Source organism: Strigops habroptila, chromosome 16 (genome assembly GCF_004027225.2).
Source record: "Strigops habroptila isolate Jane chromosome 16, bStrHab1.2.pri, whole genome shotgun sequence".
Classification (NCBI taxonomy): domain Eukaryota; kingdom Metazoa; phylum Chordata; class Aves; order Psittaciformes; family Psittacidae; genus Strigops; species Strigops habroptila.
Genome location: NC_044292.2, coordinates 6,366,349 through 6,394,295, shown reverse-complemented (window position 1 = coordinate 6,394,295; position 27,947 = coordinate 6,366,349). Strand labels below are relative to the sequence as shown.

Here is a 27,947-nt window from a genome sequence, read left to right as displayed (position 1 = left end):
AAGCTCCTCCAGTTCCAACCCCCTGCCACGGGCAGGGACACCTTCCACTAGAGCAGGTTGCTCCAAGCCCCTGTGTCCAACCTGGCCTTGAACACTGCCAGGGATGGGGCAGCCAAGTTCTCTGGGCACCCTGTTGTTGTGAACATATCTGATGGATAGTGGAAAAAGTAATGGGAGTGCAGAATGTATCAAGGAAGTTTTGCACTAGAAATAGTTTATTAATGTAAAAGTTAGGAGTAGCACTGAAATATGTAGCCTCAGGTTGCTGTAGTGTTTCTACCATTAGCGAACCTAAAGAACTGTTTTGGTAGAGGTCTGATAGATGTGACATGGATAAAATTGATCCTGCCTTGGGGCAGAGGAATGTATGACTTGTTGAGGTATCACCAAATCCTATTTTCCTGTGGTTAGGAGTTGTTTAGTAGTAGACTTAAAAGCATTCTGTTGCTGACCTGGTTGCTGAGATGTTTTCTGGGTAACTAACATGCTGTTTCACAACAGGTGAATACTTAAGAGACAAAACAGGAAATGAAGGAGTTATTTGGGATCAGCCATGCTTATGGGGAGTCTTTGAAGGCTAGTGGGGAACACTGCCAGAACTGGAGATGCTGGAAGGTTTGTCCTCCAGCAGTAAAGCAAGAAATCAGCAAACAGGAAACTAAGATGTGTCTTAAAGAAGAAAAGAAAACACAGTCTTTAAAAAGAAAACATTATCTTTAAGGAAAAGATAGTTACCTGATGGAAGGAGGTGGAGACATAGGGCTGGTAGGAGATGGCAATATGCATGGATGTTATTTTGGTTGATATTTTGATATTATTTTATATATATATATATAGCTGCCTGACCGCAGAATTGGGAAAATCTGTGAATGAAGAGGGAAGGTAAATTGGCGCCTAAGTGTAGCTGGTTAGTAATCATGAGACATGAACATGCTTCTTTCTGGTACTTTTTCTAGAGCAAATGTCTCAAGGAAAGGATGGGTTTCACTGGGGTCCACAGTCACTCTAAGCCTCTGCCTGAGGTGGTAGGACCAGTAATTTCACTCTGTAAAGCTATTGTAAGCAGGTGCTTACAATAGTGCAAGCTATTGTAAATGCAGGTGCAGATCTCTTGAGTGTGCTATTCTTTGATCTGAAAAATTACCTTCCTTTTTTCTATGAAGAAAAGGATCATTTAACTCTAGTGCAGGCTGTTCTTTTAATACAAGCTGTTTGGTAGGTATGTTTCCTTTTGTGCAAAGGAAAAGGATATCTTCATCACCCTTCTGTGGCTTTCTATGAACTAGAACAAAGGTTCTGAATGGGAAGGTTTTCAAATGCATCTGTGATCTGAGCATCTGCAAAATACAAGGGAGCTGAATACATGAAAGGGAGAATGTTAATAATGGGTATAGAGAATTCTGATGCAAATGAAGCAGCAGTTGGCACAGACAAGTGTCTCTTCATTTCTGTTTTTGACAGTTAGAAGGGTGTGATGTAAGGCTTATATTCAGAATTAATGCTATCATACATTGAAGCTTTTGGACTCCAGAGTGGTTTCCTCTGCATTTGTGTTGTACTGATCACGTGAGCTGTTTTTATGAGTTTCTGCATTCAGGAATATACTTAAGTTTTCCTTTTGCATAGATTTTTTCAAGCATTAATTCTGTCTCTTCGAGTCCAGGTTGTGTTGGCATCAGCCTTAGTCTGGCTCACCTCTGGTGACATGACCTTCATCAGCAAATCAGCATCCAGACATTTTGTTTTGAAGCTCTTCTATCAAGATTTTAGGTTTATCAACACACAAAAAACCCCCTCAAAAATCCCAAATAACCCAACAACCAAAAAACAAGTGTCATGGTCATGGTGATACCAAGTCACTTCCTTGTGCTATTAGATAATTCCTAGGACAGCACAAACCTAAAGGTCAGAGGAACCAAGAGCCTCAATTACAAGAAAAAAATAACAGAGGAAGAGTAACTTTTTAATCCAGGGAGTGATTTCTGTTGTTTTGGTTTTAAGTGTTTAATACAAGAGTACACTGTCTGATAAGCCAACCATTGCAAAGGAGTGCTGACTTCCAGGGACTTTAGAACCACATAGTAAGACGATGTCAGTGACTTTGCTGATGGTGGACAAGAAAGCTCTTGGACTTAGAACTGGGCTGGAAAGACATTTTTTCTTCATGACCAAGCTGCACATTGCCTCCCTCCTGATTTTCAGAGCAGAAATGTGGTAACTCATGATGAGTTAATAAGCAGCATCTGCATTGCAGTCATGATTATGTGTGTTTGCACACATATCATCATATGACTACTTGGTGCTTACTGCAGTCACCTGGGATGTGATAAGGTTTTGTTGTGGTAACCTAGGTAGAAGAATGAGTTTTCCATCTACGTTGGAACAAGAGCGTGGTATATTTCATACCTGTACAGCACTTAAGCAAGAAAAGCCTGCAGTGATAATTCTTTCACTTGCTAACTCTTGCTAGTGAAAAGAACAGGGTTTGGCCATTTTGCTTTTCATGTCATTTGCTGAACTTGTGCTTCTTGCTATTTAAAATCATTCTATGGCTGCATAACAGTCTCTAGATGTCAATGTGATTGATAACACATGATAACAAACAGGAATCAAATGTAAAGGAACCATCTTACTGTTTCTTTGCTGCTGCTCATCAGGCTGCTTCCAAAGTTTGGGCAGTTCTGAAAGCTTGTGACCCAACTTCCCCCTTTATTGCAAGAGGGTGTTCATGTTACTCGTTTGACTTGGGTGGCTTCTGGTAAGTAAAGGACTAGGAACAACCAGCTCCCCCACTCTCAAGAGCCAACTAGCAGCTAAAGTTGCAATTTCAGTATCTTTTAACTGTTTGTTATGGTGATGGGGTGTGTTCCTATGTTAGTCTAGGGGATACAAATAAGCCAGATTCCTTGAAACACTGAGAGAACTAGAATTCCATAAGGCTGGATTCTGACATCTTTCCTATATTCCTGTCATAAATCATAGAATCGTAGAATAGTTAGGGTTGGAAAGGACCTCAAGATCATCTAGTTCCAACCCCCCTGCCATGGGCAGGGAACCCCGCATATGTTCCAGTGTTGGAACATAAATGATGGACAGTGCTGCAGCAGCGTGCTTGCCTAGCAAACACCTTATTCTGTTTCCTCTGGATTAACTAGAAGCTTTTAAATGTTCCAATTCATCAAGCTGCTTTCTTAAAAAGAATCAACATCCCCTGTCAATCAAGGTCTTCCCTAAAAAGAATCACCAGGTTTCCTGTGAACAGTAAAATGGTGTAATAAGTAGACCTGGTTTTTAATTCTTATTTGTATTAGAGTAGCAACTGGAAATCCATAAAGTAAGGACTAAGTGCTCCTCAGGTGTGTGCAAAGAGGCATTTCCTGTTGTCAGTCAGATCACAGTATTGACAAGATTGATACAGAGGGAAGTAATTAATTTTATCTGTTTTGAAGGCAGATAAACAGAATCCATTAGTCATGCAAGGAGAGACAGCAATACCTCCCAAAACACGCCGAGGTGTATCCCAAGCTATTCTCCATAGGTCTGTCTCTTCTCTGAATTCTGCTATGGGATACGAGGTAAGTCCTGGCTGCTACTCCTTGATACAAACCCTTGGTACTACTCTTCACATGTTAGATTTCTCCAGAATCTTCCCACTCCCTATTACCTAAGTTTTCTTTACTGGCTTCCAACAGCTTTCAATCCTCTTCTGACATTATCAAAGATCTATATTGTCAAGTGGATTGAGTGTGGGGCTACATGCCAACATTCCTGATGGCTTATCTCAGCTGTGCCCAGCACAGATTCCTTAACCCTTGTGCAAGTCAATTAATCCGGTTCAGTCTTTAAAATTGGGATAATGATATTTATGTAACGATTGGAGGTGTTTGTAATCAGCCTGAATAATGAATGCAATGCTGCAGCATACATTTCTCTGCCTTTATGTCAGTGGCTTTGTAGTTTGTGGCCACTGATAAATAACTCATTTGTCACACTCATGTGCCACCATTTTTACCAGAACTTAACCTTTGTGGTCCATTTTTACTTCTTGTGATTCCTTGGGAATTCTGAGTCAGCAGAGACTGAAAGGAAGTTTGAGAGGTAAGAACTATGTTCTTCAACCTTCTTAGGTGTTAATAGAGACAATTTGTTAATTGTTTCCTGTTCAATGGAAATACCTCCTGCTGAATAGGCAACAGCATTTTTTATAATTATCTTTTTTAATTAATCTAAAGCCAGTCAAATTATATTTCACAGAACTGAGAGCCTTAGTAGAAAAAAGCAGTGTGTTTTTATGCTTATTTCTCAATGTTTCTGCCAACATTTCTTTTTATTTTCCCCCAGTGTCTCCCCTGCAAGAAAGGAAGCACAACCTGGGATAGAGTGCTGAGCTACACTGTTCTGATCATGCTGTTAGGGAGGACATGCTCAAAAGCAATGGAAGACTCCTCTCTTTCTCATGGCACTTCAGTTTGTGGAGGAGAGAAGAGGTGTTATCAGTCTGCCTGTGATATTCATCCAGACCAGCAAACAGAACTTCCAAGGTCGCTGCTGAACCTGGACAGTTCTGATCTGCTAACTGTAGCTCTTTTATAAATAGGGTAGGCTCAGCTGATTAGTAGCCTTATCTCCACCGATTAATGAGGATAAGTGTTCATTATGTCACAGTTCATGCCTCTTGCAAAAATGTTGAGCGACTGCATGAAGTTTCTGTGCATGGGAGAAAACCCTCCCATCTGGAAATGTTAATATTTTAACAGCCAATATATATTCTTCAGGAAAATGGCCCTAGTGGTGATTTATCACTTTCATCTTAATGAATTTGGAAAAATCCATCCCAAGAGCCAACTCAAATGAAAATTTACTCTTTGGTTAGCTTTTGTAGTCAGTAATTGGGTGTGGAGAGTTAACAAAGGCACTGTGTTCCTCTTTGCTGGAACATGTTGTTTTACTGCAGCTCTTAACATACGTGCTTTGATTCTGTAGACTTTACTGCTATAGTCCTTCCTCATGTCATGTTGTCCCTTTATGGTGTGAATATCACTTTCAGCACCTGAAAGACACTTGAGTCTCCAGGATATCATTAACTGCAAAAACGTGTATTGTTTCCTTAATTCCTTGCAGACTGGGCTTTTACCATTGTCTGGAAGGAGGATTAAAGATGAATTGTGACTCAAGATACTGCACTTTTTAGAAAGTGATGTAGCATTGCCTGTGGTATTTCCCCACATGTAGCAACTGCTTCCTCTTTTTCAAGTTTGTCTCATCATTTATTGACTGTCACTTCTTGGCAGCTGCCCAGTTTCCTGAAAACATGAATTTCTGCATAAAGAAGGAAAAAAAATCCCACATTGCCACATTCTCAAATGGTGTAACTTATTCTCGCTTTGTGGGTTTATCTTGATCTACAATCCAGTGAGCTACATACATATGATCTCTTTCAAGTAATATTGGTTGAAAATGCAATTGAGAAATTAGAAAAGCTGACTGGATTTGATACCTGTGCAGGATGGTTTTCCTGTTGGCATCTATATAGGGCCCTCAACCTACCTCTGTTGAAGTTTGTGACAAAGTTCTTGATGATCTCGAGATCCAGCGCACACTTGGCCTTGGGTGTGTTTGAGGCAGATGTAGCCGCTTCTCCTCAGCGGGACCACCGTGTTATGGTGCATTTTGTGGTGGATATTGAGGGGTTTTGCCCTTTTCTTCGCGTTTCTTGCTCCTTTATTGCGACTTTCTGTTGGGCTCCAATTCTAGCCCCAGATAATTTATAATTAAAAGCAAAAAGAGAGAGGAAAGGAGAAATCACCACACACAAACCGCCTCTCCAGACGCATGCGCACCGGCGGCCCGCCAGCTCGGGAGCGGCGCTGTGGCGCATGCGCACTGCCCCGCCCGCGGCACCGACGCTGCCGAGGAGGCGGGGAGAGGACGATGGAGGCGCGCAGGGTCCGCCGGCCCCGCTCACTGCCCGCGAGCCGCCGCGGCCGCCGCCACAACCACGGTCGGGGCCGACTCGCCGGCCTCTGAGGGGGCAGCGGGCGGGACGCTCCGCCGGGCCGGGCAGCAGCCGAGGGCGCGGTGAGTCCGAAGCGCTGGGCAGGGTGTTGCGCTGAAGGGGAAGCCCCCGAAGAAGCTCGGCCGGGCCAAGCGGCCTCCAGCAGGGGGTTGGCCGCTGCGTGTCCCCAGTGCGTGTCCCCGGTTCGTGTCCCCGCGGGGGGCGGCGCGGCAGCGGCCGGTCCCTGGAGTCAGCGCGGGGCGGGAGGGAGCTGTGGCGGGTCCTGTGGCCGGCGACGACCGGCGGTAGCCGGAGAACTGCGGCTGTCGGTGCCTCGCTTGCAACCTCGGGAGGAGGCTGCAACGGGAGTGCACCCTCGGTGCCCCGGTACCGTGAGCGGCGAGCAGCCCTGAGCTGGGACACCTTCCCGAAAGGGTAAGGAGTCAAACCGCGTAATCTGCCCCGCGGTCTGTGGTCGCACATGAGGTGTGCGCGGTCCGGCTCCTCGCCTGTTTAACACACACGTTGCTGACTAAAGGGTGAGATTTGGGTTATTAATATTTGTTCTTTAGTATTGTAGGTGCGTGTGTTGGTGTTTGAAGCAGTAGGGTTAACAAATGGGCTTGTTTTCCCTGGGTATTGAACATGTGATGGTCATACTGCCCGGTTTTTGGTAGAAATAGCACTGGAGTATGTCATCAAAAACCACGCTGCTGAATTTCAGCTGCTTTCAGACCGCTACATTTCAATAGGGAGCGTTAGTTTGCTGTTTTTCCTACAGGCACACTAAAATACGAAGTTCTAAACTACATCGAAAAGGAAGTTTTGCCTACCCGCTGCAGTTGTTTCTTCTTTTGGGGGGAAAAGGGGGGGGTTAGGGCCTTAGGGGTGGAGTTATGGGCGTGTAACCTCTATTGGAGTTCTTTCTGCAGCAGAATACAATAATAAAAAAACCTCTCCACGGGATTAAGCAAACAGGGATCTGTAGCAATGGGGCAAGTGGTTTCATTTCTGGATATAACAGTGTTCTCTTATGCCCTAACACAAGGTTGATAATAATTTACGAAAGGAGGGATTCTGAATGGTTGATATAATTTTTAAGAAATTAGTAGAAATGCTGCAGTCCTGAAGATGTGTAAGAAGTGGTGTGAGTATCAAACAGCAGAGAAGATGGGGTTTTGAGGTGGGAGCACACATACCTCTTACCACCTGCATGTGGATTATGTGTACATGGAAGCTTAGCAGAATTGTTTCAGACTTCCTTTGTACTTAACACTCTTGCAGTCGACCTGGAGAGTGATTCCTTAATGACAGTTGAACAGTGAAGTAAAGCTTGGGGGATGGTACAGTGTCGTATCCTTCTACATAAAGATGGTTTGATGAAACCTCTGTGAAGTTCTGGTTCATTTGTAATGACAGAGAAGTTGAAGGTGGGACACTGCAGTGAAAGGTTGGATATCTGGCTACTTTGTGTCACCATCACAGGCATTTAATATTAAATATTAACAGTTTCTCAATTATCCTTTGTCCTGTAATGCTGAATGTCTAAATACTTTTATTTTTTTCTTTAGATTTTGGACATGATTTAGACCAGAGCAGCCTTTTTGCTAGTTTGTTGACACGTGCTTAAAGTTTTTGGATCCAATCCTGGAAGCTGTTCAGTAATAGCTTTGTCCTTATGTCAAGTCTGCTTATTTAATAAAGGTCTTTTGAGGGAATGTTAATTAAACAATTGTAGTTAAAACATCCTGAATTGGAAAGTATTACATAGAAGGAATATCAAGTTCTTAGGCTGTATTTAGTAGGTCTGTACACCTCCTTACTTCCAGTTTTCTGCTAATCTGATTTTCTTTACTGGCAGCATGTGTCAGATGAAGATACTTCAAAGTCACCTGGAAACACACCTTATTTATTGCTAACTATATAAATTATTGTTCTCTGCACCTGTTAGTTAAGGGTGATGCTGTGGAATACGACACACATGTATCAACTGTGAAGTTACTGAGAACCAATTCTGCATAAACTGCATTCACAGATGTTGTAGTTCCATGCACTTGGTTAATGGTGGTTGTAATTTTTATTTTCCTAGGCCCAGATCAAGCTCTCAGTGTTTGGATAAAAAGGAATGGGGAGTTTATAAGCTGTGTGGTGGGAAAGCAAAGGAAAATTATGTAGTATTAATTACCTGGACTTGCAAATTTTTGTGTGTGCCTATTTTGCAGCGCAGATTTTAAAGAAATAATTACTTGTAATTCTGACTTTAGTGAGTGGATGCATAGTGTGGACATGTGTATGTGAATATATGAATGTCTTTGAGAAACGTGCAGTTTGGGATAGGTGTGAGAAGATGAGAGACTGCTCACTACTGATTGTCACCCTTGATACTTCTGAAATACTTCAGCAGCAGTCTGTCTTTAGAGCTGAGTCAATAGATAAACCCAACTGTTCCGTACAATTTCCTAGGATAGTTCTGTGAGGACAGGGTTTCTTTTGGAAATACCTGGTTTCTAAGTCTCGTTCAAGTCTGTTTGGGATCTGTGAAGTAAAAACAGTGGGCTAATTTAGATTATGATTTAAAGAACAAACAAGGTAAGAACTTTCTTCATAAGCACACAGATGCTGAAAGACCCTCTCCCTTCAGAGATACTGAGTATCTCATTTTAAAGTGACTTCTTTTCTGAAGCTCAGTTATCTAAACAACTTGCGTTCTGTAGCTGGTTCAGAAACAACCAGCCAGAGATGCATTCCTGAAGCTTGAGGAGGTTGTGATAAAATGTAATTTGCATTAAAATCTATTAAAAATAACTTATGTTGTTTGAGAAAACAGAGTTAAGTCTGTTTTACATATGTGCTTCCATCATTAGGGTAATTATGTGCATAAATCAACTAACTGGCACAAAATTCAGATTGAGCTTAAAGTTGTCTAAAAATGGATTACATTTTTCGAATTTTAGTTATTAAAAAAATTATCAATGTGTTGAAACTGCTGTTTCCCAAATAATGAGCACAAGTGATACTAAGCAATGAGTAACCAACAACTACACATTGATATTATTACAAGTGCAGGATCTTACAAATTATTAATGGCTGCTGGTAATTGTACCTCTTTGTAGTGATGGTCTCTTAGGGTAAATGTAATCGACAGCAGGAGCAAAAGTATTTTCTAATTTGGTTAGGTGGAGGTTCTGTCTGATTTAGTAATGAGTCAGTGCTCATTCTGAAATTACAGCTTCACTTCATTGATGCTTTTGTTATCTGGAAGTTGGGATGCTGTGAAACATAATACTGGTAAAATTGAGGACATTATCATCCTCTGGTACTTTACAGCCAAATATCTTTTGGGGGATGGTTAGTTAAAGTTTGGGGTTTGGGGTTTTTGTATGTTGCAAAATTGCTGCCTAGCCAGCTGTTTATCTTTTATTTGTGCTGCTTATTCATGGAAGTGAAATACTTCACATTTGTCCTTCTTTCACTTTATTTGTTTTGGACCATCTCCCCAGTTTGTCCCAAATGATGTCAGAACTTTGGTGTCATTCTCCAACTTGTTTTTTTTCTCTTCTCAGCATGGAAATAACTAATTTTTCTGAAGAACTAAAGTTTATTAAGGTTATCTCTATTGCATTATTTTTTGCTTACTTTGACAGGGGGTTTTCTGCTATAGCTTAGGGTATTGTAGTTTTATTTGTTCAAGATAGATGTCATGTAATAGGAGACTTTAGCTTTTCCTGAGTCTTAATTCCTTGGCTAATATTTAAAATCGCTTTTCTTCCTCTTCAGTATCTAAAAGTAAATATATATTATCCCATTTATAACTGGAGATGTGAATCTGTGCTGGTCTTGAAACAACTTTGTCTTGAGCCTCTTATAAATCTGAGAACATTGTTTTAATTCTGGTTGCTTCAGATTACCTTGAAGAACTTCTTAATTGCCCAGATCCTTTCAAGAAGTTTTTATCAAAGTGTGTAAACTCAGTGTTTAATACTTACTCTATTAGTTTTGCTAATACTGAGGTTTTTCTTCTCTTTTCTCCCTATCCCCTCTCTCCTGGTGTTTTTCCACAGGAATTGAATTTGTCTCTCACTGAGGTTCTTTCACTTCCAGTATGGAGAGGAATCGAGAAAAACTGTGTACCAGTAAGGCTGATGTGAGCTCAGAGTCTGCTTATCATTGCTCAACGTGTCACGATGATGAGGAGTGGAGCAACATGAGCAGGGGACGAGCTAAGTCACGAAGTTTGTCTGCTTCACCAGCCCTAGGAAGCACCAAAGAATTCCGGTATGGCTCTTGGCTCTTTCTCGTTGCTACCTTTAAGAAAAATGGCAAAACAGCTCTAGTCTGGCAGCTGTAACAAGTGATAATGAAATAAAAATAGTGTTTTGTTGTAATAAATAAAGAGGGAGATGATCAGTGAACTGTCCCATTGTGGGCCTTGCTGTGAAAAGAACTTGATTTTCTGTAGTAGTAGCCATGTAGGTGCTCAGCTCTAAACTGATATTCATGTAAATAGGGTCTGGCTGGTTCTGGCCTGTTTTCTGTTACAGTGTTTCTTGGGAGATCTTAAATTGCTTTTCCTAAATATTTCAGCTACATTCTCCATGTGCATATACAGCTTCAGCAAGACAGCGCGTTACTGATTTGCTTTGTATATGCCATTTAAATGTTGTCTGAGCCTGGATTCAATAAAGTGTTTGCATTTAGAAATGGTTATGTGAAATGTAATAGATCTTTTTGTTTTGAAGACAAACTGTACATAAAACTGTTATTTGTAGTGTCAGGTATTGAAAGCATTTCTTAGTAAGAAGGTTAGTTAAGAAAGTATGGGTATATGCTAGGGGAAGTTCTTAAAGTTTAAAAGCTTAGAAAGTTACTGTTTATAAGCAGATAAACACAAAATACTAATTTTCAAATTTGAGGAACCCACTGTGCCCAAGTACTTCCGGGGTTTGGGTGTAGATTTGAACTTTAAATACCATGATATTTGTCATATTTCAACCTTGCTTCAGAAGTTTTAAGTACCTTCCAGAAAGAAAATACAAATGCATCTGTATTGAGCTATGTTAACTCATAGGTTGATAGTAGCTCAGGTCACAAGAAAGGAACAGTTTTGTCCTTTGTTCCAGATCTTTAATTAGTAGGCAGCACTTTACCACTTGCTCAACAAGTTGCTTTTAAGGGATTCTTAAAATGCACTTCAGAAGGTTGTTAGTCCAAAATGAAGGCAGGAAATTAATGGTGGGGGGGTAGACGAAGAGCAGACCTGTAATCAAAATGCCATGGCTGTCAAAAGAGGTATCTGTGGAGTTCATAGCCTCAAAAAAGAATCAGTCAACAGGAGAGATGCTTCTGCAGACTTTTAGTAATGCTCTAGCAACGTGTATTAAAAACCTATATGAGTATTTGGGTTATATGATAACGTGAGGCAGCACAAAGTAAGTTTGAGCTCGCAGATTGTTTCACAGCAGAGAGAAATGTCCTTTTTTACTTTGAGCCAAATTTCTAATCTATTTGCAAGGCTGTTGTCATGTGGACAGCTTGGATGGAACTCCTGATTTTGTGGTCTTTGGACCTATTGCAAATATTGAATAACATGCTGTGGTAGCAGCCTGTTGTGATCTGTTGGGAAGTGTTAGCAGAATTTTACCTTACTTACAGTAAGGTCAGAATTTACGGACAAAATCATGGAGAAGTTACTCAACAGATGAAATTCCCGTCCAGAGTTACTGCTTTGCCGGTAGGAATGCTCTTGCAAGGCAGAGCATACATGGGGGAGGCTGAAGATCCCAGGAGAAAGCTTTATGGTGAAGGAGGCGTTAAAAAAGCCTATATCTGAAGAGGCTAAAAGGTTAGGAAAATACTTGCATTGCATATGAGGTTCAGAAAGTCAGTGTGCTCGAATGCTTTTGGAAATGTTCATAGAGGACTGTGCTCTGACTGTATTGTTCTAGCTACTACTATGTTGTGTGCCATAGTCAATATGTAAAGCTTTAGGTTGAAAGTGTGCTGTAAAACTAGTGATTTTTTTCCTAATCAAACCTTTAAGAATGTAGACTTCAGTCAACCTGTGTAAAAAATTTAGCCCACATGGCCTTTGATGTATTATTATCTTCTACCTAAATAGCTGCTTTTTCTTTTTTCACACTAGAAGTGATCTTTGTAGATCATACCCATTGTGGGTTTCAATAAGGGTTATTGTTTACAAGGTTATTTTCTTTTTCCGTTAAGATGCTGTGCATTCATTCACTGGCTGCCTTCAATTTAGTGCAGAATTCTCACAAGACATTTTGCAGAATGTCAGAAAATGCGCTCAGGCTGGCTGGGTAGTATTCAGATTGAAGTAGTTGCCTGTCTGCTTTCAACTGACATATATATTTACCTAAAAGATGTGTAAGTTCCAGTGCATTGCTGCTTATTCTGAGCAAAGGCAGTCTTATAACAAATAACTTTAAATCCTGTTCGCTCAAACATTTTGCCTTCTGTTGATTGAATAGTGCATAAATTGAGTACTAATAAAACCAGCTAAAATCTCAATGAAAATATATGCCACTTATTAATTAGAGCTTGCAGAGAAAGCTTTGTTTGAATGTCATGACTGTCATATGTGCATTTTTAATGCCTCTTGTTGGAACAGAGTTTAGCCACTTACTGGGAGTGGCATGGAATTACAAACTGTTGGAAGAAGAGAAAAAGACAGTTGTCTGGGAGACGTTTGAGTGGAGCAAGAGGTGGGAGGTGATGTTGCCAAGGTGTTTAACTATCCTGATTTCAGTGTAGTTGTTCACAAGCAGATAGAGACTTACTATTCCTTTACACATACTGGTACACACATTAATCTCTAATTATGTCAGTCTTTGCTTATTTTTCTGTTGAAATATCAATAAGGTAAACATCAAAAAACACTTAGTAACAATCTGACCTGACTGGATTAGTCAGGATTGGACTTAAAAATGGAAAAAAAAATATATGTGAAAAATATCCCTTCTATGTGTTAGATATAGGAAATTAGATACTTATTTTCATTACTAGAATTCAAATTGTATGCATATTTTGTTAGACATGGAACAAATAAGATGTTGCTGTTGTTAATTATATTTTTTTAATCTGTCATCTGGTTTTGATGTTTATTAGATTTCTGAGGGTTTTTTTAGTACTAAGAGTGAATCATCAGGCTGGTCTGAGCTACTTTATAATATACACAATAGAAGGCAGTGGAGGAATGATTTGTTACTGCCAAGCAATAGGTTAGTTACCAGTTCCTGTGTTAATTGAATTAAGCACAGGAAAGGCATATTTCCTCCTTCCTTTTAATGGAATAATTCTAATAGCATTTACATAATGTTTCAACAGTTCCATGACTTGAGTAAGTTTTACTCCCGTTTACGGATTTGCTGGAGGAGGTGGGAGGAAAGTAAGGCAGAACAGTTCTGACTTGCTCCAGATAATCTCATCCTAGGGCTCAGAGTAATCCTGTGTTCTGGCTGGGATTTAAGTTTGAGGATAGACGACATTTCAGAGCTCCTGTTTATTTGAAGACAAAGATGGTGTTAGATAAATGAAAAAAGTTAGCATTTTTTTTCTACCTATTCAAAACTAAGTCCTGGTACCACAGATACATATCTCCATATATCTTAGAATTGAAGGATTTGCATTTTATTAAGTGCAAAGATTTAAACAACCCAAAAAAGCATTTAGATGATCGGGACATCATTACTGTGACTTGACTGTGGCGAAATTATCTGAAGGAGTTGTTTTGCTTTTGGAGATTGTAAATGCTTGGCAAGACTTACACTGGGAAACCTCATGTATCTACACATTTTTGTGGTCTCTGAGAGATGCATGTACTGTTCTGTACTGAGTCTCCAGAAGAGTTGAGACTAAATAGAACCTTGACATGAATTTGCAGAATCAACTTGAGAAAATTTAACCATATCTTCTGAAGCTATGAAGCTTCCTTTGTGCTAAATGAAGATGAAGTGAATACAAGAATATGCCTGGCACTAATATTTAGGAAGTGATTACTCACTCTGTGGAGGGGATATAAACTGTGGGGCTTCAATTAAATTTGCTCTCAAGGAGTAGGTATGGGAAGTAAATGTTAGATTTGAAATGTGTGAGTTATTATGTGTAAAAGTACCTTGGCTGGTCGACCACAAATGTAGTTTTAAGACATGTTCTTAGCCCTATATTGCTTAGTGTGGCTTTTCTTAAAGAGGTTGGTGATTTGGGGATTTGGTTTGGTGATTGGTAAGGTAATTATACCCAGTTTGTCATCACATTTCTTTTACTTATTGATTATCTTTTTACATATGTATCTTTAGGAGAACACGTTCCTTGCACGGACCATGCCCAGTGACCACATTTGGACCAAAGGCCTGTATGCTGCAAAATCCTAAAACGATTATGTAAGTAATCAAATGAATGGCATTGTGCTTATTCTGTGCGAAAGAGAAAAGCTTGCTTTTCTGCTGTTCACCCCCTAACCAGGACTGTTTGTATTTTACCTGATATTTAGAGATTTTCATGTTGCTTGATTGCCAGCTGGAGTTCTGCATTGCCAAAATTGGCAATTTATCACACATTGACCCTCTAATGAATCAGTCTGAGAGCAGAATGGATAGCACTGCTAACTGTACTCTCAAGTAAAACCCTGTTAGATGTGCATTAGCTTGATCTGCAGGCTGAAAAGTATAATACAGGTTTGAATGTCATGGGGTATTTTTCCTCCCAAGGGATGACAGGACATAAGCAGTGTTTCTCTGTATTGATTTGTAGTGGTTTTGCCAGCTGGAATATTTCCTGCAGGGTAACAGACATAAAAGGAAATGAATTTTGCTGGTTTTACATTATTAATTCATGTGGTGTTCTTATGCCTACTGTTCTACCTGAACAGTATATCTATTCAGTATATCTATTTTGGAAGAAAAAATAATAACCATTTCACATATAAGCTCTGCAGGGCATGTGAATAGTGCCGGTAGTTTGAATTTGTGTATTTGATCTATGGCACTTTTGCCATATGAATATCATCCAGGTAAGTTTGCTTTTAGACTGCTGATAAATTTAATGTGACAATAAGGGTTGCTTTCTGCTTAGCAGGCATAGAAACATTTTAATCTTGTAGGTAGGTGGTATAAAAGTGTTGCTTTTTACACCATGTATTTATACTTAATAAATGGTGTATTGGTCAGACGAGGGATGTCGGGGTTCTACAGATTAACCAAGTTGGTGGTTCTTGCTAGAGGGATGTATTTCATTGTTCTTCCAGTTAAATATAAGGTATTTAAGTATCTATTTGCCTAAGTCTTTACCTAAATAGTAGCAGTCTTCCTCCAAACAGGTTAGTGGTAGCCCAACTTTTCCTCCAAAGGTGTGGCAGAAATCATGCAGTGTGCAGTAACTCTGGGCTTCCTCGTTCTTTCCGTCTGTTCTGAAGTCAGGGCTTGGAGAGCTGCAGTTCATCTGAAACCCCAGCTTGCCTCACGTGTTTACCCATCTGATTCCATGCGAGTGCTCCTCCCCACAGGGTGGGTCAGTGTGGTACAATAAAATGATAGTGTTAAGATCAGTTGAGCAAAGAGGCTGCGGGCAGTACTCATGCACACTACCTGCCAAGGAAAGGACTACTTAAGCAGCGTTCAGAAGCTTAAGCTGGGCAGTAGAGGATGATCTCCTGTCGCCGAAGGAAAGAACTGCTTGAAGTCCAAGCTGTGAATTATTCTTACTACAGCTAAGGGCTCTTTTTTTTTTGTGGCTTCTGAAAGGAAGCCAAAGCTTTTTGTTTGGGTTTTTATTCTCTACAGATAGTAATGTTATTAAACTCTCTTCACTGGAGAGATTTTTTTAATGGAAGGTTTTAGGTTTTATGTACAGGCATAAGTTAGTAAAGGTCTTGGTGTTTCTTTTAAGGTCTTGATGATTGTAGTGAAAAACCTGCTTTCAGAAGACTGTTCTGTAGGATGATCAGGTGAATTGAATGACTAAGCAGCAGAAACAGAATCAAGTGCTTGTGTTGTTGAGGAGGGGAGAGGTCAAATACCTGTTTTCAAATTCTTCCTGGAAACGGAATTTTTCTTATGAAATCTTGCCTCTGAAGATCTGTGATAAACATTTTATACAGGATTTTCCTGTAAAGCCTCACAACTTTTTATTGGGAATGATTGAAATATTTAACTGGGAAGAAGAAAGACTTTCAGAGAAAATTGTTTCCTTCTGAGGTAGCACTTTATTAATAAGTGATAAAAGCCTCGACCCTTTATCTTTTTTTTCTTGGAGCTGTTACATTTGCCTGACTCCTGGAAGGAAGCATGAAGATCTTAAAGCATGTTATGAATAATCTTTCATTTAGTAGAACTAGAGGGAATTGGTGAGTACAGTTGAAGTAGGCAGTGTGTTCTGTTTGAACAGAGAGATAGCGTTGTTTGATACTAAACGTTATTGGTAATAACTACTTCATTAACCTACAGTTTCTGCTGTATTTCTATAGGAGTTTTGGAAAGTAAAATAAACTGGTTATTCCATCTCTGGCATCATCATCTGTTTTATTTTAACCCTTGCAGTGCAAAATCCAAATCTCTTTGTAAATTTGGCTTGTTCAGCGTTTATACTAATGTGCTTTGCTTTTATGGGCTATATCTGCACTGTGTGGAAAAGGGTGGGATGTTTGTTATATGCGAGATACAACTGTGAAATTTTGTAGCTTAGAAGTAGATACAAAAAAAAAATAAAATAAGGATAATACAGCTGGATGTTCCTGAAGCAACTAAGTGTGTTATAGAGCAACATGAGGGTGCTGTTACTGAACTCTCTTGAAAGCTGCAAAATTACTTGTTTAGCTCTTGAGGTTCTCAAGCCTTAGAATGCTGTCCTGCAATAGGCAGACAGTAGCATTAAAATACTTTTTAAAGTTAATTATTTATTTTTTAAAACATTTAAAGTAGTTGTATGACTTTAAGCAGATAAACTCCTTCTGGGAGCAGTACTAAAATCTTATTTGCCCTTCTGTGATAGTGGTGTTTAGTGTTAGTAGAAAAACTGTAGAATTTGTGTCTACATGTACAGGCTTCAAAATGTATTGAGAAAACTGTGAAGATGTCGGCTCAAGAACTTGATCCAAGAGCTTTTGTAGTGCTTCTGTTAACAGCCCTCTTTGCATGTGTCATTAATATGGCAGCAGTTACCAGAATGGACACCTTAATATTGTGTTACCGTCTTGATATAATAAAGCATTGATTGGTTTCATGGGGGAAGAAGCAACATTACAATACAAACTATTGCATTCTTCTTCCTGTCCTAGGACTGCAATTAGACTGAAGGACGTATTTTTAACAGACCAGAATGTTGTCAGAGCAAACTGTAGTAACATTGTCTTTATTTTTCTGTTCTCTAGGCACATTCAGGATCCAGCAAGCCAGCGGTTGACATGGAACAAACCTCCCAAGAGTGTCCTTGTTATTAAAAAGATCCGTGATGCCAGTCTGCTTCAGCCTTTTAAAGAGCTTTGTGTGTATCTTACTGAGGTAATGAAATGTAAATTCCATTTTTTTGTTGTTCTTTAAGCTGGTTTCAGTTACTGATTTTGTTGAATATGGAATGAACAGAATTGCATAGCTCAAACAAATCTTTATACTCATTCCCCCTGGATGTAGTAAAACTTGTTTCAGAGCTTACTTAAAGTACCTAAGTACTTTAAGTAAAGAGCTTAAAAGAAAAAAAAAAGTAAAGTAAAAACTTTCCTTCATTCTATTTTCAGTTCTGAATTGCAGGGAATGAGATATAAAAAGCTTAATCCTTTAAGCCCTGAACAAACATAGCAACGTTACTGTATTGTGTAATCTGTGTTCCAAAGTTTAGTTTAATTAGATGATCTGTGTGCTACAAAACTCTCATCAGAATTGACCACACATTAAAAATAAACCCCTCAACCAGCAGGTGCAGACCACATCTGTAAAATATTATTTATATGTTTGAAACTAATGCAAATTATGGAGCAAGTCAAAATATTTTGTCATTTTAAGAGGTTATTAACACACTTATTTTACTTCTATTAAGGAGAACAATATGATAGTGTATGTAGAAAAAAAAGTATTGGAAGACCCCGCTATAGCTAATGATGAGAATTTTGGACCAGTGAAGAAGAAATTTTGCACCTTCAGAGAAGGTATAGTAATGACTTCTTGAAAGTAAAGCTGAAGTATACTGCTTATTTGTCTTTATTTCCTTAGTGGTTGGGTTAAGTTAGTTAAACTAAAGTGTCTTCGCAAACAGCTGTTACTAGTTTCAATTGTGTGTTTTTTATACTTGAGTGAATGTTGGTATGCTGCACTTAATTTACGATAGGAAATTAAGACTGTTGATAAAATGTAATTAAGAACTTGGATTTCAATGTTGCTTCTAGATTATGATGATATCTCCAATCAGATAGACTTTATCATATGCCTGGGAGGAGATGGGACCTTGCTTTATGCTTCTTCGCTTTTCCAGGTTGGTCTTTATGGGAAATAGACTTAAAGATCTCTTTTCTTCTTCAAGCATTTGAAAGTTGTTGGGGTTTTTTGAGGTTTTTTTTGAGTTCAGCATTTGTTCCTTGCTGTTCATTTTTTATTTTAACCAAGCCTGTTTTACCCTATACCTTCTGAAAATTATGTATGTACTGTGTTGTTTTTATTATGCACAGTTGAAGTTGCATCAATAGTCAAAATATTAACAGGCAATTAGTTGAAGTATGAAATGCTTTTATTCAGTAGCTTTTAAATTCTTTTCTTTATTGATAGGGTAGTGTACCTCCAGTTATGGCTTTTCATCTGGGATCCCTTGGATTTCTTACTCCATTTAATTTTGAGAATTTTCAGTCCCAAGTCACTCAGGTTATAGAAGGTAAATTCAAGGGGACAAGTTGTGGTGTGTGTTTGTTACATTTTCTGTAGCTTTTTCCAAGAGTAGTAAATTTTCTTAACCCACTCATTTAGGTTGTCCCATAAGACTGAATTTCAAGAAATATATATTAAACTAACAGAAATATTGCATTGCATTGACCCATCCAGTGCTGCTTTCCATACTATTTTGTAAAGGAAAATGGCTAAGAAATAACTTTGTGGAATGAATTAGTATAAGATGATGCAGAACTTACGTTAAATGGCAGTTAAACATACAAATAGAGAATAACTATGAAGTCTGTGATAGTCTTTTTCTCTAAAGAGGGCACTGATTAAATATTGAGAACTGGGGCAAATAAGATAGTTGAGAAAAAAAAAAATCCTTTATTGCTTCAGTACGGAGTTGAATCCGAACTAGATTCCTGAAAATATGTATAAAATTCTCACGTTGCTAGAATGCCGTCTTTTAATAGGTATTGCTAATGCATTTTCTTTAAGCTTTGCTTTTGTCTTAGTGAATATCATGTGAGCTTAAGTGTTTCCCATTCTTGGGTCGTGCCACATAAAACTTACATGAGGAAAGGGAAGAAAGACTGGGTTCAAATTTGACTTTAATTCTGTTCATTAATACTAAAAATTAGTTTTGAGCTTCAACCAAGTGTAGACAATTATCTTGTGAATGAAATCGGGAATATTGGGCAATAGATGAAGGCATTTCGTACAGTTTGCTAGTCATTACAGGGTTATATTTACTCTACCAGCATATTATTTTTGTGTATTTTCTCCTCTATTTCACTTCTAGGCAATGCAGCCCTTGTTCTACGAAGCAGGCTGAAAGTGAAAGTAGTTAAAGAGCACAGAGAGAAAATGACAGTACAAAATGGTATAGAAGAAAATGGAGTAGTGTCTACAAATATAGAGAAAGAAGTGGGCAAGCAAGTTATGCAATATCAGGTCAGAGGGGAAAATAAGCAAAAGAACTAATGAAGTGTTTGTAAATTGCTTTGTACTTGTTTTATTACGACTTTCCCCCTTCCTTTAGTTTACTTACATTAGCTCAGTGGTGTAGGACTGATCCATAATGCTCCGGTTCAAAATATGGGCACTAAATAATGAGGAAGTGGTGTACATTGCTACTTTCTGCAATCCTAAGTTCTAATATTGTATTTTCCTTCTATTTTGAAAATGAAGTAGTAGTTCTAAAATGGGATATCCCAAAGATTTGTATAAGTGAAAAGAAAAAACCTGCGCATTGTTAGTAAACAGCTTCTGGAAATAAATCTTAACATCTCAAAACTTCAGCTGGCACTTGATAAGGCAGAAGTGTAAAGAGAGTGTAATTTGGCAAGTACTAAATCAGCATGACTCTTTCAAAGATTTGGAAAGTGTGTTTCAGCTTGTAATTTATTATATTGCCAAGTCAGCAATAGTGGACTGGTGTAATGTTTGATGTCATGGCAGGTCCTAAATGAAGTTGTAGTGGATCGTGGTCCTTCTTCTTACCTTTCCAACGTAGATGTCTTTCTAGATGGACACCTGATAACAACAGTGCAAGGAGATGGTGAGTCTGCTTCTTGAGTTAAATTGCTTATTGGTTCATGTGTATTGTTGGTATTTTACTAGAGGATTTTCTCACATGGAAACAAAATCTCAACCTTCAGTTCTCTAGTGACAGAAAACATCAGTGTGCAAAGAATAGGTGTGTGTATTCACTGGTAGCACTCCACAGTGAAGTATGAAAGTGTTGTAAGCTTTTTTTTATGGACTTGTGAAGGCAAGCAGCAGTTTCATGAAATACAAAAGCTGATCTTTTAAAGCTCTTACCCTTAAAAAAAAATGAGTGCCACTGATACAAAGTTACGTAACCTGAGATCTAGAAGTTTGTGCAACTTACATGAAGCCATAGAACCAACCTGCTGTGTCAGGATTAGAGGGGAGCTGCTGACTTCTTGTGTATTAGACTGCAATTCTCCTGTGGAATACAAGTTGATATATTTTCTGCTTCGTTTTCATAACAGTGCTATTTCTTAGTTGTCTTCCAAAATAACACATTGATTGTAATGCTAATGTAAGTGAATTTTTTGCTCCTTTCACAGGAGTCATTGTCTCCACGCCGACTGGTAGCACTGCCTATGCAGCTGCAGCAGGAGCTTCTATGATTCATCCCAATGTTCCTGCAATAATGATCACCCCAATCTGCCCTCACTCATTGTCTTTCAGACCTATTGTTGTTCCTGCTGGAGTGGAACTCAAGGTTAGCTTCTGTTATGTTATGTCTCTTTCTAAGTTAAAAACTTCTGTAACAACCATGTGAACCAGACCAAAGCAGAAGAGGTCAGGAAATACCATGTATCTCCCGCATTCTTTCATTTGTAGGAGGATCAGATCAAGTCTGGTTGAAGAATGCATCTTTGTTTAAAATAATATACCCACTAGCAGAATACTTCACACTGCTTCCTACTGGATTGTAGTTGTGTAACATTCTGCAAAATGGGAATGCATACATTTGCATTCTGACTTAAAATTTTATGTCATTTCAGCTAAAGTGCATGTAAATCAGTGTTTAAGGGAATGAAGAATTCTACTTTTGTGGCTAAAACAACAAATATTGCAGATTTTGAGTATATTGGTAGAGTTACCTGTAATTCACTAATTATATTTAATGCTGTCTTGCAGAAAAAAAGGCATGTAATACCTGAATATGAAATGGACTTAGTTAATGTGTGTTTTTTAACAAATACCCATGCGTAAGGAAGAAACCTTTTCTGCTGCTTGTATCTGTTACAAGCCTTCAGTCTATTTAAGTTGGAAGAGAGTTAGTGTGCTTAAAAGCGCTCCTCTAGGGATGTTAGAAGATTAGCATTAAGAAATAAGTGTGCACTGGGGTTTTTACAACATAAATCGATTGTTTATTCATGGCACTGCTCTCAGTCTGCAGTTACTTTCTTGTCAGTGGGTGTTACTGGCCAATACTAATCAATTCTTTCTCTTGCTAGGAGGGTATATTAAATATGAGCAAAACTTCCTAAATTTGGCAGCTTTGAGTTCACTATGTATTAAAATGTATTTTTCTGGATTAACTTTATTATTTTTCTTGAAAGAGATGCGAAGTCAGTTCATGTAACTGAATTAAAGTGTGCACTGGCTGTAACTGGAAGGTTTTTTCTGGTTATGACCTTGTGCTTGTAAAAGGGTGTTTATCGCATGTGGAAAATTTATGTATGTATATACACCAAACACAAAATGAAGATTTGAAACTTGTGTGGCATGTTACTGTACTGTTGTTATGGACAGATTACAAATATCAGTGCAGCTGTAATGTTATGGAGAGTCAATTCTCCACTCAAGAAGGAGGATGGAGGAGCTGTTTGTTCCTTGCTCTTGAAAAATAGGGTTTGGATCTGAAGTTTAGTTCTTTTCTCGTTTTCAGATTATGCTCTCCCCAGATGCCAGGAATACAGCATGGGTTTCATTTGATGGAAGGAAGAGACAGGAAATATGCCATGGAGACAGGTCAAGCCTTTTTTTTTTTTGATTGTAGCATTTCTCTATAAGTATAGAAAATACTGATTCATGCACTTTCTTTAACATCTGTCAAAAGGGTTGCTGACAGTGAAGAAATAAGCTTTTATAAACCCTAATACCTCTTACAGCACAAACTGCACTAAAAGTATTTAATTTCTAACAAGTTTTTTAGATCTCCCTATGAAAGCAAGTGAAATGTTAAGACAAAACCCTGTAAACATCACATGCTTGGCAAGAAAGATGACATGTCTTTAGAAAATTCTGTGAATTTAACTTAAAGAAGGTGTAAACCAACCCGAGTTGCATGTAAGCAGTGGCTCTGAATAATGCCACACGGCTTAAACTGTGTGAACTTAGTGAATGGTTGTGGTCACTTGTGGTGCTATTGCCTTGAGTGAGCAGAATGCAGTGTGTGAAGTTTCCTCAGTTTTTATGTGCAGAATGTGGTGGCTTATCCAAATAGGAGGTGATGTGAGGCAACTCTGAGATATACGAGCAGTAGACTTGCTGTTCAGGATGACTTTTTATTCTTGGCCCATGTAAGTTGCTATTCCTAGCAAAACGTATAGCCAGCATGACACTCCATCTTGAACTGTTTGTATTTCCTCTGAGGTCTATAAATCGGGAGACTAGAAAGGATTTAAACACAAGCTCTGTCCCTTCGTTAGGTGTTAAGACTTAGTGCTGTTGCTTGTAGTTGAAACTTAAAGGCCAAGGTCGTGACAAACGTTTTCCTTTGTGCCTGTGTTGTTTGTGTGAAGACCAGCAAGAGACTGCAGGATGTCATGGAGTGGGTTAAGTAATCACTGTCCACAGTGCATCTGTTAACCATTTTAAGCCCTGTGTTCACTCTTCAGATGAGGCTGCAGGCTTAGTTATTGCTTGATTTTGGAAACTTGCTGCTTTACCAAGTTGGCTGAGCCTAGCACTGTGTTAGCTAGTGACTTGAAGATTATTTTTTGAACAAATGCTGTTGATTGCCCTTGACTGACTGGGGTATTCCTGTGTTGTTGCAGTATTAGCATCACTACCTCTTGCTATCCCCTTCCTTCGATCTGTTTCCGAGATCCTGTGAGCGACTGGTTTGAAAGCTTGGCTGAGTGTTTACACTGGAATGTTCGGAAGAAGCAAAATAACTTTGCTGTTGAAGAAGAAGAATTTTAAGTGTCTACATCTAACAAGACTCATGGGAATGGAAAGTGGCAGTATCCCTTCTATATGCTTGGATTTTAAAGTTTTTGGCTAACAAGTGTGGTCACCATCTCAGACATATATAGTGATTATAGTTTTTATCTGTCTGATCTGCTGATGGCTGGAAATTATTGTGCTACTCCTGTCCACCAAGAGTAGGAATGGAAGAAATTAGGCTCTGGTTGTTGTAATCCAGTGTGAATTTCCTTCAAATGAGCAATCTGAAGACTGATTCTTTCTGGTTGATATTGACAACTGCATCTGTAGATTTGATTGTAACCTATAACTTACCAGTAACATGGTAGGCTGAATGTAGATACATAATAGAAAAGTGGCAGTAGAAAAGTGGCATTAAAATATTATGTTTCATTTGGTACATTTGTAATTCCATTTAAAACTGCTATGCATATAAAGGCTCTAAGAAATTTTCTTGAAGAGAAAAAGAAGCTCCTCTTTGTTAGCTTAAATACATCTTGCCCAGAACAGCTCCCCATCAAGACAGCGCTTAAAATACTTTCTCCTTACCTGCAAATGTGACACACTGTGAAGAAACACCCTTGAAGAATGTTTTTTTTATTGATAGATGAATAAGTTAAGTAAAAAAAAGTATATTTTTTTTTAATATATATACATATATGTTTCTTATGCCCATTTGAACAGTGTTTGACCCTGGGCTGCCCACAAATAGCATGGAAGAGCATTAGCGTGGACTGAGTTCATTATTACAATGGTTTCCATTTTCGTAGCTGAGCTAGCTTATAGCTCTGCAGTTCCTGTTGGTGGGAATCATCAATGTGTTGGTTTTTCTTACTATTGTTGTTCAATTCTCTGGAATACATAGTAGCATTAGAGACTATAAAGTCACAAAAACCCAATTCTCCGAATGTTCAAGAAGAATCTGAACTTCAATTACTACAATATTGTCTAGTTCCACTACTCTCTTGAAGAGTATCCTATACTAGGCCCCGAATGCCCTCAACTTCCATAGGTACCTTCCAGCTCTTGGTGCTGAGTAATACAGAAAGGGATGCTGCATTGGTAGGCAGGTAGATAAATGAGAGGACACATTCCCAGTAGAGTAGCAACGGTGCCTTCAGCACACTCAAGATATTCTAAGTCTCGTATTTACTTTTTTAAGATGCTTTCAAATGTTTCTAACTTCTCTATGTACATATTTTATTGTATGTGCTTTTATGAAAGAAAAAACCCAACAGAAAATCTAGTTGGGAATAAAGGGTTTGTACTGTACTGTAGCTGAAAAACATCAAACCCAACTATAATGTTTACATTTATGTTCTCTGTGGTGCAGTCTTATGATCATACTATTCAAACTTCAGCATTTTCAAAGTCTTGCTGCATTGGTCATTAAAGGAATGGACATTATCTGTTAAATCTAAGCTTATGGCATAATACTGTGGAGGAATTAATTTCTGATTAAGGTGGGATTTCCTTGAGAGTGGAGTGAGAACCTTTCATGATTGTCTTACGTTGTTTATGTGGTCCAAAGTGGTAATGGGAAATGTATTCATTTCCAAACTCTGCCTAACCTGCTGTCCTCTGATGGTTTAAGTAATGTCTCTTCCATTTTGGATACTGCCCCAGTCTGTCTGATTTTACTAAATCCAGGTGAGAGCACTTTTCCATAAAAGAGAAGCAAACTCTTCATTAATGATACGAATCACAATGAAAAACATGTTAATATAAATTAATACTCAGTTTGTAAATTTTGTAAAATAGAATTTTGGTTTGATTTGGTCTAAATAGATGAATTTTGTGCTATCTTGGAGAATATCCAGATAGCTTTTGGGATTTCTCTTTCACTTGAATCTGCAGTAATTGTTTTATCACTGTTTTGAAGCTGCTTACGGGTTTCCTAGGTGGAGTATTCAGTTATTTAATAACTGTTTACTTTTTGAACTATAGAAGTGTCAGACTTTTTGCTTTGAAACTATTTTATTTAAACACGCAATAATTGAGAAAAGGAACAGGGTATGGTGGCTAGGTAAAGTTATTGTTAAGTGGAAAACAAGTGGGATAGCAGGCACGCTAGGAAGTGGAAATCATTTTGCGGAGGTGAGGCGAAATGGTTAATGAGCCTTATCTAGTATTTTTTTAAAGATTAAACTATATTCAGCACTTTTTATTTATGCTTTTTATAATAGTAAAGCTATTATTGACTAAATTGCCGAACTTTGATTTTCAGAGTGCATAGTTCATGAAATCTGTAATCACAATTTACCTAACTACTTTCTCTAGATTAGATCTAGATTAGGAGTTGTCTTTAAATTTATCACATACTGCAATTGCATCACTGGCTTTGAGGCTTCTGCAGTTTTGCTTGTACAACTATTCCTGCTTGATAACAACGTTATTTGGATCACTGATCCGCCAAGTAGAGAGCTACAGTTGCCCATTAAAGGAAAGAAAGTCACACGATGACTTTTGTCTTTGCTTTTTCTTCAAAAAGCTGTGTTGATTATAATTGTACTAGCTGCTTTATATCAAAACACAATCCAAATTGTGTTAATACATTACGAATTTATCTAACTAACTGTACAAAGTCCCTTTTTGAGGCCTTTAATCTGCAAACCAGCAGCTCACAAGCAGGCTAGTGGGGTTTAAACAGCACCCAAGTTTTGCATATTTAACTGCTTCATGTGTGAGTAATGTCTGTGCAAACCACAGCTGAACATGAAAAAAAAGCTGTAATGCGGACTTGGTTATATTGGCAATAAAAACTCATTTTGCAGATGTAGCTTACTCAAAATAACTTGTTTAAACTGTACTGGTAACGTAGGGGTTTGCTGATTAAGAGCTGTGTTTCTAAGGGTTTGTAAATGTCACTGTACCTGCAAATCCTTTCCAGTCTACAAAGGGTCAAAATAGAAGCTTGGAAATTAATTTGGGGTTTTTTCCCTTTAAAAAGTTATTCTCTATTAGAGAGTTTCAGAAGTTATTAACAACTGATGTAGTGTGGAATAAAGCAGTGTACTGAATTTTTAAAAGAGGTAAAAATCCTGTTACATATTGTTAATGCTTTGAAAACTTGTTTTAAATATTGTTGAAAACAAATATTTTTCAATCCTTTCAATAAAATCTTTTTGTAAAGTTGGATTTGTAAAGCAGCACTTTGACTGTTGGGAATATAAAATGAGGTAATTACTTGTTTGGAAGGGAAATGTCCAGCGTGGGGGTTTGATACGTTGTCTCATGGGACAGTAGCTTCTGTTTTCTAGGAATTACACCTAAGGCTTTTTGAACGTACGTGTCCGATACCAGTCTTTTCTCCAAAGTTTCAAAATAAAAGCTGGATTTGCTGTGCAAGCTGAAACAAATCATCTGTACAACCAGCTGGGCTATGCTAACTGCTCGTTTGAACACCAAAGAGTAGAAAAAAGAGGAAAGAGGTAAGGGCAATAATCTGTAATTATCTTGGATAATTTGGATGCCCAGTATTTTAAGATTGAAAACATAGTTTAAATGCCTGTTGTATCCTTGCCTTTGCACGCTGTGACCAAGTTCTAGACACTTCTTCCACGAAACTTCTGGCTAATGATTATGATTGAGTCTTCTGATTGTCTTAATAGAAAATGTGAAGTTGGTTGTCTGAACCAGTTGGTTTAATGACAGTCTACATCCAGGATTAGAGTGGCTGAACAAAAAACAAAGTGCTTTAATTTAGAGTAGGCCAAAGATACTTTCTGCAGGTTATGACAGGGTTGTGTATTAGGAAGCTTTCACAGATTGAGCCTAGCAGCTCTTATCTACAGAAGCGTTAACTTAAGGACCTTGTGAAAAGAATAGGCAGATTTCCACAGGAACTTAATAAAACTTTAGTCAGGAATAAGAACACTTTTCTGTGAAAATATAAAGGTTAATTCTTCAGGATGTAACAATCCATTTCTGCTTTTGGGGAGATAAGTGTTTGAACATAATCACAACCTTTTTCCTTCTAATGATACAATTGTTTCTGCCATCTCTTTACTATGAAGATAAAAAGCCTAGCACAGCCTTGCTTTCTTCAGCTCATTTTGGCCAAGTACAAGTCTGCTGCAAGATCAGAGTGTTCCCTTACTGGTCCTGCTCTAGGCAAGACATGTTTGCTTGTTTTGGAAAAGGACTGAATATACTTTTAATTGTGTTCCTTCGTTTCAGTAACAATTCATAGTCACATTTTGACTTGTGGAATGAAGTCACAGTCATCAGCTGGTGCTCTGGTGCTTTCTCTTGAGGTCAGCAGTGTGCAGCCTAATCACAGACATTTAACCTCTTCACACCTCCACTGTGCTATCTATAAAGTAGATCTGTTTCAGGTCTAGAAGACTAGGATGAGAAAAATACTTTTTTAATAGAAGTTTTGAGATCAT

General features: G+C 38.4%; 1 protein-coding gene across 6 annotated transcripts; it reads left to right on the top strand.

Moving 5' to 3' along the window:
• Positions 1-5,887: 5,887 nt before the first annotated feature.
• Positions 5,888-26,423, top strand: NADK (NAD kinase). 6 transcript variants are annotated; one of them, XM_030508009.1, is made up of 13 exons: positions 5,928-6,078; positions 8,612-8,660; positions 10,057-10,270; positions 14,311-14,394; positions 17,379-17,508; positions 18,041-18,149; positions 18,387-18,472; positions 18,763-18,865; positions 19,667-19,818; positions 20,326-20,425; positions 20,961-21,118; positions 22,295-22,377; positions 23,406-26,423. In XM_030508009.1, the coding sequence occupies exons 3-13, from the start codon at positions 10,098-10,100 to the stop codon at positions 23,551-23,553; spliced, it is 1,326 nt and encodes a 441-aa protein (XP_030363869.1). In that variant the 5' UTR covers positions 5,928-6,078; positions 8,612-8,660; positions 10,057-10,097; the 3' UTR covers positions 23,554-26,423. The 6 variants fall into 6 exon arrangements, with proteins under 6 accessions (XP_030363870.1, XP_030363869.1, XP_030363873.1 ...); XM_030508010.1 differs by lacking the exon at positions 8,612-8,660 and having other exon boundaries at positions 5,888-6,078; XM_030508013.1 differs by lacking the exons at positions 5,928-6,078; positions 8,612-8,660; positions 10,057-10,270 and adding an exon at positions 10,462-11,726.
• The last annotated feature ends 1,524 nt before the right edge of the window (positions 26,424-27,947 follow it).

Coding starts and splice junctions, on each gene's coding strand:
- NADK (XM_030508010.1), top strand. CDS start 10,098: ATGGAGAGGAATCGAGAAAAACTGTGTACCAGTAAGGCTGATGTGAGC. Junction 10,271..14,310: donor GGAAGCACCAAAGAATTCCG/GTATGGCTCTTG, acceptor ATGTATCTTTAG/GAGAACACGTTCCTTGCACG. Junction 22,378..23,405: donor GAAATATGCCATGGAGACAG/GTCAAGCCTTTT, acceptor GTGTTGTTGCAG/TATTAGCATCACTACCTCTT.